We start from the raw sequence: 16,607 nt of genomic DNA, 5'->3' as shown, positions 1-16,607 counted from the left end.
TATATATATATTTCTTCTGGCTAATTTTTTGACCTGCAAACACGTGAATTAAGAAAACTAGCCAATGTGAATATTTAACTGCATTTATTTTCTTCATGTATTTTGTGAGTGCTAGCACAATCATAGCTGTATATTCAGTTCAGCAAATGATGGCTGGCTGAATATAGATACATATCTATTATATTTTACTACCTCTTAGGTTTTTATTTCCAGAATAGAGTGATTTTTCATTTTAGTTAGTACTGATAGTTAATACCAGAATTGGGAGGAAATGGGTTTCTCTGTAATGCCATTGCTTGGCATTGTATTGCTGTCTAATTTTAGCGAGTCTGAGGGCTAAAGAGACACCTCTTTGTTGGTTTAATTTGCATTTCTCGGATTACTAATGAATTTGAACATCTCTTTCTATTCTTATCATATATTTAGATTTCTTCTCCTACAAATTGCTTCTTTAAATTCTGTGCTTTTCTTTTGGGGTTCTTGTTTTTTATTAAATGATAGATGTTTCTTAGATGTATTGGTGTCTTATTGGGTTTGAACTTTGCAAATAACTTCTCTGTCTTTTATCAGTACCTTCATCCATGATGTTGTTTATTGAGCAGAAATCCTTATTCTGTATAATCAGCTTAAAGAGTCTTTTTGCCTATGGTTTATAATTTAGAATTTTATTTAAGAAGTTCTCCACACCAAGGTCAAAAGATATTCTGATATATTTTCTTTTGTTAATTTTATAGTTTTACCTTTGTATTAAAGTCTTTAATTTATCTAGAGCAGGACTGAGCAAACATTTTCTTAAAAGGCCAGATAGTAACTATTTTAAACGTTGCAGGCCACAGAGTCTGTGTCACTACTATTCTGCTCTGCCATTAGGGCATAAAAGCAGCCATAGACATTGGTAAATGAATAGGCATGGCTTTTTCCAATAAAACTTTATTTACAAAAACAGATGTCTGACATTCAGGTCATAATTTGCCTTCTGGTCTAGAGTCTATCTTTGTGTTTGGAACTAGATAGGATTCCAGGTGTATTTTTTTTCCTCCCACGTAGTAAGTCAATTTTTTACCACACCACTAAAATAATCTATCCATTGATTTATCTTTTTTTGTGTACTGTGTTCTCAAGGAACATGGACCTGCCTTCAAATTCTGTTCTGGTTTGTTAGTCTTTTTATCTGTTCTTGCAGCAAGGCCTCATTTTTTTGTCTCTATTGTTTTGTAGTATTTCTTAATATCTGGTAGGGCTGGTCCCTCTCATTTCTTTCTCAAAGTTAACATAACCATTTATGGACCTTTATTCTTTCATATAAATTTTAGAATATGTCTACTGAGTTCCTCAAAAAGTATAACTGTAATTTTTATGGGGATTTAAATGATTGTAGAGGTTAATTTGGGAAGAATTGACATATTAAATTAAATCCCACCCAGGAACATGTAATATATCTCCATTTGTTCAGATCATTTTCTATGTCTTTTGTTAGAGTTTAAAAGTGTTTTTTTCAATAGGAGGGTTGTATATTTTGATTAAGTTAATTCCTAAACTCTTATTATGTTATGGTTGTTGTGCATGGTATCTTTTTAAATTAACATTGTTTAGTTTTATTATATATATATATTTTTTATTTATAGAGAAATGCATTTAAGTTTTTTAAGTTGAGTTTATGAGAGATTAATAACAAAGCAAAAAACTGGTTTTCTGGAAAGATAATAAGGTGAATAGATTGCTTCTGTAACTCTAAAATAGTTAAGACAGAAAAGTAAAATATGGAACAACACAGAAGAAATAACACAGACTCAATAATAAAGGTAGAATAAAGAATTATAAAAATGACAGTTTTGTAAACAGCTATATATTCCTAAATATAAGTTGCTAAAATTGGCATAAGAAGAAATAGAAAATATGAATAATACAATAAGTATTTTTAAACAATTGAAATGTTGAAGACCCCTCCTCCCAAAAGAAGTCCAGACTCAGATGAGTTCTACCAAACTTTCAGGGAACAGTTCCTATTTTTTCCAAATTATTGCAGGAAATGGGAAGATTAAAAACTGTGCGCAGCATATTGCTGGATCAAAGTAATCTTGTTGCTAAACAAGATGAAGACTGCAGAAGGATGGAAAAGTGTAGGTTCATTTACTTTAAGAATGTTATCCTAGGAATGCAAAGAGAGTTCAGTATCAGAAATGACTATGGCTGTATGCCAATAAAACATTATTTATGGACACTAAAGTTTGAATTTCATATAATTTTCATGTGTCGTGAAATATTATTTTTTTGATTTTTTTTAAAACCATTTAAAAATGGAAAAACCATTCTTAGCTCACATGCTGTACAAAAACAGGTGGTGAGTCAGACTGGACCTCTGGATCATAGTTTGCTGACCCCTGATCTGATTACACAAACTGGGAATCAACACCATTAGAACCAAATCTGCCTTAACCTTTATATTTGCGTTCTCTCAGGAATGTGGAGGGCAGATCAAATCACTTTTCAGTGGTCCACCTCTCTGCAGACACTTTATGTTGCCCTATATTGACATCTCTGTCCACTGGTGACTCTTCTCCTAGTCACCCTTGTCCTTGCAAGTTTATATCTTTATTTACCTTCAGCTCAGCTCAGCAGAATTGCTTTCTCCACTTCATCTTTGCTATGCCAGTCTTCTCTAGCCCCTTAACACTTTTGGGATCTTTGCATATTTCTCGTTGATACCTTCTGCTGTTGTTCACAGTGGCAGTTCCAAACATGCTTCATTTATTTCAGGCACCCTGTTACACTTCTGCCTTCTTCATTCTTGCATACACTTCACCAAGAAAATAAGGATCACAATATTTGTACTCTTTCAACTGGCTGTTGTTCAGCAAAATACATCTTAACAGGAGTGAAAACTAAAGCACAAATTGGAGGAAGACATTTGTTAGCTTATATAAATGTAAAAAGATTAGTATCCAAACTATATTTTAAAAAGCCCTATGAATCAAATAAGAAAATGACAATCCAACAGAAAAATGGACAAAAGATTTGACAAACATTTCATAGAAGTAGAAACCCTAATAGCCAAATGTGAAGAATATGTGAGGAAAAGCTCAATGACATTAAAAATCAGGGAAACCCAAATTGATTGCAGAGATAACATCTCTTTACCTGCCAGATTGCCAAAAAAAATTATTTAAAGCTATCAACTGCTTCTGAGGATATGGAGTAACTGGGATATAAATTGGTACAATTACTTTGGAAAACAAGTTGGCATTACCTAGTAAAGTTGAAAATGCCCATAACATAGGACTGAGCAATTCTACTTTTACCCGCGTTGCAGAGAAACTCCTGATTGCGTATGTGTGCCAGAGGTCATGTTACACGGATGTTCACAGAAGCAGGGTTTGTCATTGTTAAGGACTAGAAACAATGTCATCCACAGTAGAATGGATACATAAGTTGTGGTATATTCATACTTGGAATTCTATACAACAGTGGAAATGTATCAATTACTGCTGTATACAACAAGATGGATAATCTTCTGAATATAACATTGAGCCAAAAATTCCAAAATACTTACGGTATCAATTTATATAAAATTCATTTATTTAAAAAACTAGATAATAGATATCTTAGGATATAGGCAGGTGGTAAAGCTGAAGAAAAGCAAAGGATAAAAACCAAATTCGGGAGGGGATGGGATGTGATTGAGGAGAGTCCACTGGAACCTCAAACGAAATAGTAATGTTCCTTTCTTCAGTCGGATGGTGGTACTTGGGAATTGTGTGTGTGTGTGTAACAGTCTACATGTATTTTATAAATACTCCTTCATATCTGCTCAATATTTAATAGCAGTGTTTCCAGAATCATTTAATAGGCACACAAAATTGTTTTCTTTCAGATCTTTTCGATTAAGAGTTCCACTGGAACAGTCTTTTCTGACTAGTGCTTCTGGGTTGTGAAATGATACAGAGCAATGGGAGCTAGTGTAAATCTTCTTTTGAAGGGAAGTTGTAACTTACAAACTTACAAATTGGTTCCTGATTATCTGCTGGGAGGAAAACCGTAGTTCGTTTTATTTTCTGTATAACACTATAAATATCTCTCTTGATTTTGGAAACTCTGGAGTTTTACAGTGGTTTTTCTCCCCTTACATTATAGGGTTGAAGATCTTATCCTCTGTTTCTTGAAAGAGTATAAAGAAAAGTGGGTTATTTGTGGTTTTGTAAGTTATTCCTCAGACAGCAAGCCTTCCAAAGTGAAATTCATTTTATTTATTTGCTTTTAACATCTAGTTTTTTAACCCATCTGAATTTACTCTGGGGAGTGGTGTGAAGTAGGGACCTAAATTTATTTCTTCCAAGTGGCTATCAGTTGTTCCACACCATTTATTGAATGATGAATCACTGATTGGAAATTCCTTTATCATTTACTACTGCAACAACTACTAACCAAAATTTGGAGTACATACTGGGACCAGACACTATTTTAAGCACTTTCCAAGTATTATCTTCAAACCCACCCATTTTACAGTTGAAGAAATAAGGCACAGGGAGGTTAAGTGACTGCTCAGTGTAACACAGCTACTAATTAGTGGAGCTTGGATTTTAACCCACAGGTCTAGCTCCAAAATCCATGCTCTTAACTTTATATAAGCATGAGATGTTTGAATTAACAAATTGGCACTTCCCAGGCAGCCTGAGCTAGTAATTGCTATGTTTTTCACCTTTTGGATCATTTTTGAAAATTTAGTGCTGGAGAAATGGAGGCCAAATTGTGGTTTTTAAAATTGAAGATAGTCATGGAAATCTAGGGTGAACCCAAAGTAAAGACAGTATTTCTCAGGTTTATTTTAACATAATTTCTGATAACAAAGAAGGCTAAGGTCTTTAAAATATTTTCAGAATGTTATCCAATTCTAAAATTTGAGGATATGACTAATTATACTAGTGAAGTTTATTACTTGATTAAGTAAATGTTGGTGCTACTAGGAGTTTTATTTAGTATTGAGATAATTATCAGTTACTTTATTATTTTCTGAATTCCTTATTCTCTTTTTCACTTGGTGTAAATTTGAAATGATAGAATGATTTGGAAATTTATAGCCTGACTAACCTGGATTGAAATTCCAGCTCTGTACTTACTATATTTCCTTGGGCTAGTAATTGAAACTCTCTGAACCTCTGTTTTTTTCATCTTTAAATTAAGTAATAATACTCAGGAGTGGTATGATATTTAAGATGATAAAGTTCCTGTCAAGATACATAGTATGCTGTAAATACACTATATATTTTAATTTCCTTCTTTAAAATATGTATATGAAAGCCCTTGGCTTAAATTAATAATTTGCTTTTCCTATTTGTATCTTCTATAGAGGAATATAATATTTTGAATTTAAATGAACTATGGAGTTAATTCTTAGCTAATTTTTATGAGTAGAATTTCTATCTCAAATAATTATAATTCAGTGTCTTCACATAATTTATTTCTGTTCTTTTTGTTTGATCGTTCTAGGATACATAGACAGTTTTTTCTAGAGAAAAGTTGTAAGGCCATCTCAACCTGTGAGAGGGCATAACCATAGTTTAAATGTTTCCTCCTTTTATGATTTCTGAATGTACTTTTAAAATCAGCCTCTTAGATGCCACATCATTATACATACTATAGCAATAAGATGAAGTGTTGAACCGAGCCTCGGGGCTCTGAAGCTCCTGAGATTCTCTCATTCTCAGAAACGCATGTTATCTAAAAAATTTTCCTAGAACAGATGGATGTCAGGTTCATATTCCACTTTTATTAGATGTCAAGATACTCGTCTCCAAATAACTTTACAGTTGTATGCTTTATTAAAACACTTAAACCATTTTATATGGTAGATTGTGAAGTACATTAGTCAAAATTCTGATATTTTATGTGACATTTAAGAATTAATTCATTTTACTGAAATTAAAATTCCTTTAATATTAACTTTTTTCTTGAATAATTTAGAAATTATGTTAAATTGTACGGTTTTCTGCATTATTATTTATAATTACCAGTATATTGTGTCATATGTTTATAAAAGTGCTGATGAGGTCTGGCCGATTTAACACCCAGCTGAGAGATTACAATAATGAATTACTCATTTTTTATGAACATATTTTATGTCAAGTAAGCAGCATATACCATAAATATGTATTTTGCAGTTGCATAGAAAAGCCTGTTATTCAATTTTGCGGGTAAATGTGGTATGGTAGAGTAACTTTTACCAATCACATGGAAACTCTTTCATAGAAAATTATAAAATGAGAATGATTGATGACTCACTGTTTGGCTCAAATGAAAAGAGATCTTAAGTTACAGCCATGTAGCGTGTCTCAGAGTGAATGAGGTGCTATTTCTCTCTCCCTCTTTCTCATCTAGGTGCAGCAGTTGCCGGCATTTACAGAGTGGCAGGGAAGAACATGGCCCCCTTGGAAGCACTGGTGTGGGGCGTTGGACAGACCGTACTGACATTAATCATCTCCTTTTCCAGGATTCTCGCCACACTCTGAGGTTTCTGTGGGCATGTCTTACTTCACATAAGGAAGCAGATGTACAGATTCTCTGAAAATGGCATTGTTAACAAGTGGGAATGAAATTGTACAAGAATGTGGAAGGAGCAGGTCAAAACATAAGGCCTTGAGCTGTGTGGGAAGATTGCCCTCTGGTGTTCAAGTGATTGCACTACCGCACTGCACCTTACGTGCCTCCGTCCCAGGCAAGGCGCATGACACTACGTGAAGCTACAAGAAAAAGCACCTTGTTTAGCTGCCAATCAGGTTAACACTGGCGTTGAATCATCGTTCTTAACAGTGTTGTGTTAAGTTACAGGGACGTTTTGAAGAATTGACATATGTGCCAAACTCTTTTCTTTTTTTAACATTGATCATGTGAAATTTGCAAGTGTAGATGTAGATGAGTGCTGTGAACATATTTGACATGAATTCAGGTGGTGTAGTGAGATTTTTGTTTTGTAATGCTAAATCCCGTATGAGTGCTGAATACCGAATCATTTAATATGAGACAAATTATTTGATTTTTAATGCTGAACGTTTCTGGGATTTAGGGCTTTCATATAAATTAGGCATTATTGTTATTTACTTTACGTGAAAAATAATACTTAATGGAAAACTGCTGAACTCTTTTAAGGACTCAAAGTAGATCTATAGGGTGCATCCTTTTCACTCACTTAAGTAACACTCTTTTAATCGTTTCCCTCATACATAAACATTCTCTTGATATGAATTAAAAAACTTTATGGGTCATACACATTGATTGTAGCTTGTGTGTCACAAAAGTGTAATTTGAAAATTTTCTTATAAATTTTGTAAGAAATCTGAAATGCACGTTGCATTCTTGACCCTTCTAAGGAAAGTTTTTGCCATGTATCTCATGGAGAAAACATCTTTACAACTAGTATCTCAGTGGGATTACATTACTTGTTGCATATATCTTGATTTTTGACAAAACATAAGCAGTCTTTCATTCTGGAGTATTAACTATATTTAAAGAGTGGCCTAAATTAGGCTATGAAAACAAGAAGCCTCATTTGTAGATAAGAAACATATAGGAAGAGTGAGTAATAAACTATCTTACTTGGGGTATGTGGTAGCATCATAATTTCTCTAAGTAAAAATTGGGGAGTATAGTAAATAATTATAAAATTTGGCAACAAATCTCAGCATATCAATACAGTATTGAATGCATATTTGAGTTATTCATTTCAGTTGTTCAGCTCTTGTTTTATGCTGTTATTTAAGTTTACTAGAATCTGTGATGACATTTATTAGAATGAAAAAATCCTTAGAGGTTTTAAGAGGTTCTGGCAATATGGAATTGTATTTAAGAGTACAAGAAGTAAGGGCAACACAAAACCTGGTGGAATTTGTCTCCTACTGAGATTTTTTTAATACCAGGTACAATTATATATATGCTAACTCAAAGGAAGAGCCAACTGCAGAAAATAGGAAGTTAAGGACAATCCAAAAAATAATCTGCATACTCTAGCCTCACTGTTTTGTAATCTAATTTGGAAAAACATAAGTTTCTATTAGGTTCCATTCAAATATAAGACCTTTGTTACCCACGGCACCTTTTCTCCACCAAAAAGCTGAATAGTATCAACAACTCACCGATGAGGAGTTGGGGGTATTTTACCCGTATGGAAGCCAGTTTGGGGCGGTGGGGGAGTTGAGTAACACTGGCTTGGAAGTTTGTTTTTAAAAAACCCAAGAAGCAACTATGCATTCTTAGAGATCTTTAAAGTAAATCTAAAAATTGATTCTTTTTATTATGTTCAAGTCTGAAATTGTTTTCATGTGTTCTTTATAGTCCTGACATTTTCCTAAATTAAATTTAGGCCTAAATCTTCCAAGTCAATTTGATTTTTCCTTTTCTGTTAGACTTGAATTGTGTTCTTCCTTTACTTTGGTTATTCTTTAAATTCTTTAAATTATTTGGTCAATAATTTAAAGTGTTCATATTCTTTGGGAGGAATTACCAGTAACATGTTGAAATGGTTTGAGATCTATAGAAATGAATATTTATTTTAACACATGGTTATTTTATGTTTCAGAAAGTTACCACGGTAAGGTAACATGGAACACATGGTTCAGAATCTGAAATTAGCCAGAAAATAACTTGGACACATTAAGTGTATGGCTGCATGGACCAAAGAGAATGAAACTGCTGTTTCTGCTCTAGAATGGAAGTATGAGAAGGTGGATCCGTTGGTAGAGTGTCCTGCAGTTATCTCATTATCAGGTTGCTTTACGTTATGAGGCGTGTGTGTGTGGGTGCGTGGGTGTGTGTGTGCTTTTAACTTTGGGGGGAGTTTTTGGTTTCTTTGTTGTTTTTAGTTGCTTCCATTGGGATTTTGTGCAACTGTTACTATTTCGATGTTTTGAAATGCAGTTGATAGTGTGAATTGATGAAATGTCTTAATAGCTGTTTCTGTGATGAGATTTTTAAAATGTTATTGGTTTTCCTATAGAGACAAGAAACATTTAATGATATATATCTACATACACATATATATCATTATATACACATATATATATATAAAGCTGCTATATATATGAATACAGTCTAATTGGAAAGCTTTTGTTCAATGAACGCTTTGACATTATCGTGGAGAATTTGATACGTTTGCTCAGTTGAATGATCTTTTAAATAGGTTTAAGGAACTTTGAGATTTTTGAATTTGGGGAAAGTTTTCTTGGTTAATAGTGCTAGAGATCCTTGTTTGTGATGTGACAAAAGCCCTTATTGATGTATTTGGGTTAAATCTTCTTAAAATTTACATGTGATTTAGCAGTAAATTTTCTTTGTGAAAAATGAAGGAGGGAAGGGGAAAATCCTCTGCAGTTTCCACTTCGTTATTTTAAAAAATGCTTAATAAAATATTGCTGACAGTGAAATCAGTTCCTCAGAGAAGAGACTCCTGTATGCCCAAACTAATTATTCATTAGTTAACACAGGGAGTTAACATAAGGAGAGTCCTAAATGGTGGCCATATTCAGTGTTTGCAGGTTAATTATTCTTACTTTTTTTTTTTTTCTGGTGGTACACGGGCCTCTCACCGCTGTGGCCTCTCCCGTTGCGGAGCACAGGCTCCGGACCCGCAGGCTCAGCGGCCATGGCCCACAGGCCCAGCCGCTCCGCGGCACGTGGGATTCTCCCAGACTGGGGCACGAACCCGCGCCCCCTGCATCGGCAGGCGGACTCCCAACCACTGCGCCACCAGGGAAGCCCTATTCTTACTTTAGATCTTAGTGTTTACTGAACAGTGTTATAGTTTGTAACCCAATGTACTTTCTTAGTATTTGCAGCATACATTTCTACTGCCCCCCCCAAAATGTGAGGGTTTTGTTTGTACTTTAAGTGAGAAATAAAGAAATGAGCTGCCCTGTGTATCATATATTTGTGATGTAAGGAACAGGAGTAGTTTTTAAAATGTTCTTGGAAAACATCTTTAGACAAAACCTCTGATTAAGATGAGGAGAGTGGGGCTGCCACGTCAATGTGCCCAAGCTGGCACTTACACGCCAACAAATTCAATTTTGTAAACATTTTTGGTGGATCTACTATGTACAAAGTGCTGAACCTGGTATTTTCTGTAGGAAGTACAAGGATGACCAAGATGGGGTTCCCGCCCTTGAGTCCCCAAGAGCTACCAAGATGATTTAAATCCTCAAACAGTTGGGAGAATATCTTGCTTCTAGCTGAGAGCTTAAGTCCTGTTTTTTCCCCCAATTCTGATTTTTCTCAGTTTATTAACCAAATGGAATACCGTGACATAGATTTGAATCCAGGCCCTCCCACTTGTTGACTTTTTGTTTATGATGGCGAAGCAGTACAGTCAACTCTCCATATCTGCGGTTCCGCATAAAGGGATTCAACCAACCTTGGATTGAAATATTCAGAAAAAATTTCCAGAAAGTTCCAAAAAGCAAAACGTAAATTTGCCCCACACAGGCAACTATTCACATAGCATTTACACTGTTTACACCATTTACATAGCATTTACATTGTATAAGGTATTATAAGTAATCAATAGATGATTTAAAGTATATGGGAGAATATGCATAGGTTATATGCAAATACTAACACCATTTTCTATAATGGCCATTTTCTATAAGCATCCTCGAATTTTGGTATCCATGCGGGTCCTGGAATCAATCCGCTATGGATATTAAGAGACGACTCAGTATTTAACAGTAAATGATCAATAGTCATTATAATTTTTTTTTAAATACACTTTGCAATACCAATTGAATATATTGTTTTGTAAGATTCAACTGTTTTCTTCCATTTCTACATTTTCCCTACATATATTTTACAACGGAAACTAAAAAAATTCTCTTATAATGTTGCTTCTCCTCTCCACCTCTTTATTTTTTAAATCAGCAGATAGTTTTCTAAGAGCACTTTTGGGAATTGGTGGCGATGGAAATGTTAAATGTTAAAACAGGAAAAGGGAGAAGTAGCCGGGATTTAGCCCTTACCTTATCCTGCTTGCTTCTTTTGGATTTACTCAGCCAATATTCATTGAATCTCCACTACATGCAACTTACTCTCCTTGCTTTCGGGGTGGAGAGGTGTCCCCTCCCTCTGTGTACCTCTCGCCGCCCCAGCCTGTGGCTTCACCGTGCGGGGCGAGAACAGAACTGGGCTGCGGTGTCTGCCACGTCCCTCCTTCCGTGGACCAAAGGTGCTTAAGCCCTACTTGTTGTTTGTTTGTTTTTAACTTAAAAGGAAATACTTTTATTTTTAATTTATGTCCATTTTATAATTCAAGAAGTAACAAGATGTTAAGAGGACTTTCTGAAATGTTCTCAAACTACTTCACTCTCACTATTACAAATGTTTCTCTCAGAAAGTCTTAATCAGAACTCTTCAAAGAGTTGCCATTTGTTTTTAAGATGGAAGAATGTGGAAAGTTACTGAAGAAATTCTAGTGACCTAGATTGCAGAGAAGTTTGGCAACACTTGGGTAACTGGGTAAATGGTTGTTTCTTTTAATAATCGTGTGAGAATCTCAGTGGTTAATTAAAATTGACTAGTAATTTCCCTTATCTTCCTGTCCTTTTTATAACATCGTGGAGGAAGACTCTACAGCATAAAAAGGACATTATTTGATTAAAAACTGATAAACTTTTTCTAACATGTGGTAGCATTTATAGCAGAGGGAAGTTTAAAGACAGGAAGAAATGTTGGAGGGGTAAAAGGCACAAAAACACAGACACACTGGATGAAGCACCCTGTGTTACGTGAACAGTTTTCCCCCTCTGTTAAGACTAGAAACTACACTGTATGAGTACATTTAGTGCATGTTTGCAAAATGCAGTGTTTCTTTATATGTGAGACTAAACTTAACACAAAGCATTTTGAAATCATACTACATTTTTGTGCGTGTGGTGGTAGGTTTGCCTACTAACTTAAGGATGTCTGTTCAGTGTAGGCAATGCAATGTTTTTGAGGAGGTTGCTGAAGTAGTTATCTAAAAATGTATCTATGAATTTGTTTAGAGGAAGTAATGCTTAATATATAAGGTATTTTCAGTAAATGTGGAGATATACCAGTTAATACATTATTAGATTAGTGGAAACACCCAGATTTCTGAGAGCACTAACCTATGAACTGTAACCATCTCCCCTGAGCTTAGGGGACTCATTTTCACATTCTTTACATTCATTGCACATATGTTGAACTTATGGAATAAGCCTTTCTTGATTTTGAGAACTAATTTAGCAGCTTCTTAAAGATATTCCTCCCCCTTCCATACAGATGTCATATGGTAAAGTTTAAACATATGTACAGTTTGTTGATAGACTCAAAAGTGCTGGTTTAGAAGAGCATGTTCTTAACACCTTCTGGTTATGCAGCTATAATCTTGCTGAAAATTAAATACTATAAGCAAGTCAAGAGAGCATGGACCGCCTACATGTTTTTTTAAATTATATCCTGTGCCCGTATGTACCTCCCCTCAGTGGTGACATGACTGTCCCCATTTGGGAACTGTATTTATGTATGTAACTGAAACTGGAAAGCAGTGTTACATAAATATATAGGAAGAGGAACTATAATGCATAATCACCATAACTATAACACGTTTTCTCCTAAACATATTACATATTGATAATTTCTAAAAAGCATCATTTTTTATAGCCCTGTATAAATGAATGATGACAGTACTGTTGGTGGTGAAAAGTTTCCTTTGTTTTTAAATTAAAGTATTTATACATCATCACTGAGTATCTTTGGGAAGGAACATTTTAAAGTTTTCTCCATAGAAGGCAAAATAGAGGCACTTGTTTGAAAAGTAAGCAAAAATGATTTACTTTAATACTGGATGAGTTGGTAGTCTAACTGTTGACACTTTCTTGGTATTTGTGATATCGGATGCATTTATGATGGAGGAATTTTTAAAGTTCTGTACGTCTCTCAAACACACGCGCACACACGAGCTCTGCCATTTAGATGAACAATATAAAATTCCACAGTATTTTTCATTTCAGTCATACAACTAGGTAAAATTCACAGGATCCTACCGTAAAGTATTAACTCCCAACTGTAGTCATTCTAGAACGAGGGGATCAACTTTATCTTAAAGTTAATCAACGAAAATGTTTTTATTCACACAGCAAAAAATATAGTTTACCTGATAGGTATTAAAAACTCACTTTCAAATTGTGTAAACTCTCAGACCACTGATGAATCATTTAGTAAACCACAGTGCAGTTTTTAAAAGCTAAATGATGCCTTAGTGCCTTGGAAGTTAAGATACTTTTGCCAAGTGAATTGAGCAGGATTCGGGACTGGTACACCTATTGCTGGGGGCTCGGAGCTGAGGAGCGGTGTAATCGAATTAGGTCCTTGTGGTTTAGTAAAAATCAGTTATTGCACCATTGACTGTGACAGATGACAACTGCTTTCGTTACATTTTCATGATGTCGTGTCTGTCTGTTTTTTCTTTTTCCAAGTAAGTTTGAAATGAGAGAAAATGTCAAGACAAATGTGGAATTTTAAAATTTGGTTTTGTTGTAAATTAGAGAGTCTAGCGTGAACAGTGTGAGCTTTATATTGTAGTACAAGGGCAGACACTTCATGTAACTTTTAGGAATACGTTTACCATCAGGGATTTTTTTTTTTTTTTTTTACTGTAGAAACACTTAACGTACTGTGAAGCTTAAAGACAGGAAGAAGAAACCTTGGAGGGGTAACGCATAAAAACAAAGGCGTATGTGATGAAGTATCCTACATTATGTGAACACGGTTTTCCCCCTTCTGTTAAGACTATAAACCACACTGTATGAGTATGTGTACTGCATGTTTACATAATACAGTTTAATTTTGAAGGGTTATTTAAAAAGTATGTTTATTTATAATACCTAACAAGCTGTAAATATTGTATACTATTGATTTTTAATTTTATATAAGCAATTTTTTATTTCCAATTCATGTACAAATCTCATTGTGTATATAGCGTAATTTCCTGGATAACACAAATTTTGCAGTGAATTTTAATTATTTTAATTGTGGTAAGCATAGAAATGTTGATCTTTATTTTAAATTATTTTTCACCACTCATTTCCTTCAAAGGGCAGCAATAAATATATGCAAGTTATTTTTGATTATACAGAGTTGGTCTGCAAAGACAAGATCTAGATTCCAATTCATTGCTTTAAAGAAAAGATGCACAATTAACCTCATCCACTGTCTAATCTCAGGACCATTTCTGAGGTCCACATGTGTCTCTCCTCTTTGTAATATACAGGGTGAACTCTTTACTGATACACACAAAACAACTGTTAAAAGTGAATCCAGCACTTAAATGTCATTACACAGAATTTATTGGATTAAAAATTTGTATTATACAGTATTTTAATAAAGTTTCTGTATTCAGTTTCATGCGCTTATATATAAATAAACCTGTCTTCAAAAGCTTTATGGGGTGTTTGATTCTTTACGACATATCTTTTTAACTCATTCACTGTAGACTCGAGTGTTTCCTCTTACCCTGTTGTCAGGTTTTCTGGGCCAGCTTTACACTGGATTTGGAAGGTAGCATTGAAAAGGTGAGCAAGGAGTTTAAAAGACAAACTTGGGGCTTCCCTGGTGGCGCAGTGGTTGAGAGTCCGCCTGCCGATGCAGGGGACGCGGGTTCGTGTCCCGGTCCGGGAAGATCCCGAGGCCCGCGTACCGCAAAAAAAAAAAAAAAAAAAAAAAAAAAGACAAACTTGGCCTAGTTCATAGTTTTACCAAGGACCAGTGCTAGGCCACATAAGCATCTACTTCTAAGAATTACTTTTTTAAAGAGCCTACTGTCACGTTTATTAATAAATGACTACCCTTTATTGAGTGCTTAGTATCTGTTAGACATCTCATAAGCATTCTTTAACACTTATGGTAACCTTTAGGTTAAAGAAATTACTAAGAATTATGAAGGGGATCCTTCACTTTACTAATGAAGCATTTGAGGTTCAGAGAACGTGATGAACTTCTCAAGGTCACACAGCTAATAACGCTCAACTGGGGTTTCCTTACTCTTACCTATGTTTTTTCCCCACCGTGCTATGTTGGTTTCTATATAGTATTCTGGGAGCTCTTACAATGAGATAAGATCTCATTTTTGACAAAGACCAGATAGCATTATGGGGATTTGCAAAATTATCAACTCAGAATTTGTATTGCCAAAGCTATGCATATTTTGAATTTTTGTTAGGGATTCCTAAGGGAAGGTACAAGGTACCCAACTAGCTTCCACTAATTCTCCTGCCTGAGAGGAGATTGGGGCCAACAGAGCCAGTCACTGAAATCGTTACAAACCCTGCTGGAATAAAAACTTGCTTAACTTTAAAAATTGTGCAAGGAAAGTGGAAGTAAACATTTTTTTCACACATGCTGACATATTTCATGTAATTACTAAATTGAAATGTATTTTCTTTTTTCTAGGTAACTTCTTCATTCAACTGTAAGAATTATAAAGTTATTAAATATATTTCCTTCCTGACCATGAGTCTTAAAGAGTTCTTGAACAAAATATAAATCTTGAGATTAAAAAGAAATTTTCTCCTTTGATTTTATTCTTTTTGGCTCTTGAAGTAATATTTTTATAGTATTTGTAACAGGAAAGCTATCTTTGGGTATTTTGATATTGACTGAGCATTGAAAGCAAGCATTGAATTTCAGATTTATTGCCACCTGTTTAGAACAAGACCAGAGGGAAAGGTAATCTAGAAGAAAAATGCTCAGTTCTTACATCGAGCTTGCTTTCTGATGGAAATGAGTTCTTGTGGAGGAAGAATATCTCAGACTTATCAAATGGACACTTAACGTCATCTATGTTTTGAAGTTGAACGCTTGTTAATTCATAAAATGGTACCTAAAGTTTTAGGGTACAAAGAAAAAAGTAAACAGGATCTATGGCAGATCTTTGAGGAGCAGAATTAGGGTTCACCTCCAGCTTCCAATAGAATCTTAACAGAAGAGTCTGTCCCATTTCAGTATTCCTGTTTATCTGCTTTTAATTTTCCATTATTCATTGTTATCAGACATTTTTCTTTTGGCCAATTTTATGAGTATTCTTCAGGCTCAGGGTTCTGGGGATTGAACTGCAAAATGGAATTGCATTAGGTGGTTTTCTGGCAAAGAAAGAGTTTCATCACTAGATGGTGCAGTAGTTCTATTTTATTTTTCCCTTGCTTTTGTCTTGGCCATTCTTATCTATGAACCAACCCGAATTAAATCAGTCTGTACTTCTGGACTCATTTCCGTAAGATACATTCATTTTATTTTTTTCGGATAAAAATACACGTGAGGAAATTAAATACAAGAAAAACCAAGAGTTTCCATGTTATCACTAATTTTCCAAAGAAGGTTAAGAAACAGTGTTCAGGGGTTATTTACAAATCAGAAAACCACATTAATTTTGTGATTTTGGCAAATCATTAATCTGGACCTTGATTTATGTATTCTTCATAAATTTGTGTTCCAGCTCAATGCATAATGGTCTTTAATAGTCTATACTTTAATGATTTTTTTTTTTTTTTTTTTGCGGTACGCGGGCCTCTCACTGTCGTGGCCTCTCCCGTTGCGGAGCACAGGCTCCGGAC

At 34.6% G+C, this 16,607-nt stretch overlaps 1 protein-coding gene across 6 annotated transcripts in view; it reads left to right on the top strand.

Annotated features, from left to right (window-relative positions):
• Positions 1 to 14,507, top strand: part of TMEM170B (transmembrane protein 170B) — a 34,053-nt gene extending 19,546 nt beyond the window's left edge. Inside the window, exons 3-5 of one of the 6 annotated variants that reach the window (XM_055079622.1) lie at positions 6,373 to 6,770; positions 8,567 to 11,203; positions 13,659 to 14,506. In XM_055079622.1, coding sequence (XP_054935597.1) covers positions 6,373 to 6,503 — 131 coding nt within the window. In that variant the 3' untranslated portion in view covers positions 6,504 to 6,770; positions 8,567 to 11,203; positions 13,659 to 14,506. Of the gene's footprint in view, positions 1 to 6,372; positions 11,204 to 13,658 lie in introns of all 6 variants that reach the window. The other 5 variants (XM_055079621.1, XM_055079624.1, XM_055079619.1 and 2 more) reach the window with 5 other exon arrangements.
• Positions 14,508 to 16,607: the final 2,100 nt, after the last annotated feature.

This window comes from Physeter macrocephalus, chromosome 18 (assembly GCF_002837175.3).
Source record: "Physeter macrocephalus isolate SW-GA chromosome 18, ASM283717v5, whole genome shotgun sequence".
Classification (NCBI taxonomy): domain Eukaryota; kingdom Metazoa; phylum Chordata; class Mammalia; order Artiodactyla; family Physeteridae; genus Physeter; species Physeter macrocephalus.
Note: the sequence above shows the minus strand (reverse complement) of the source record. Positions and strands in the feature narration are given on the sequence as shown.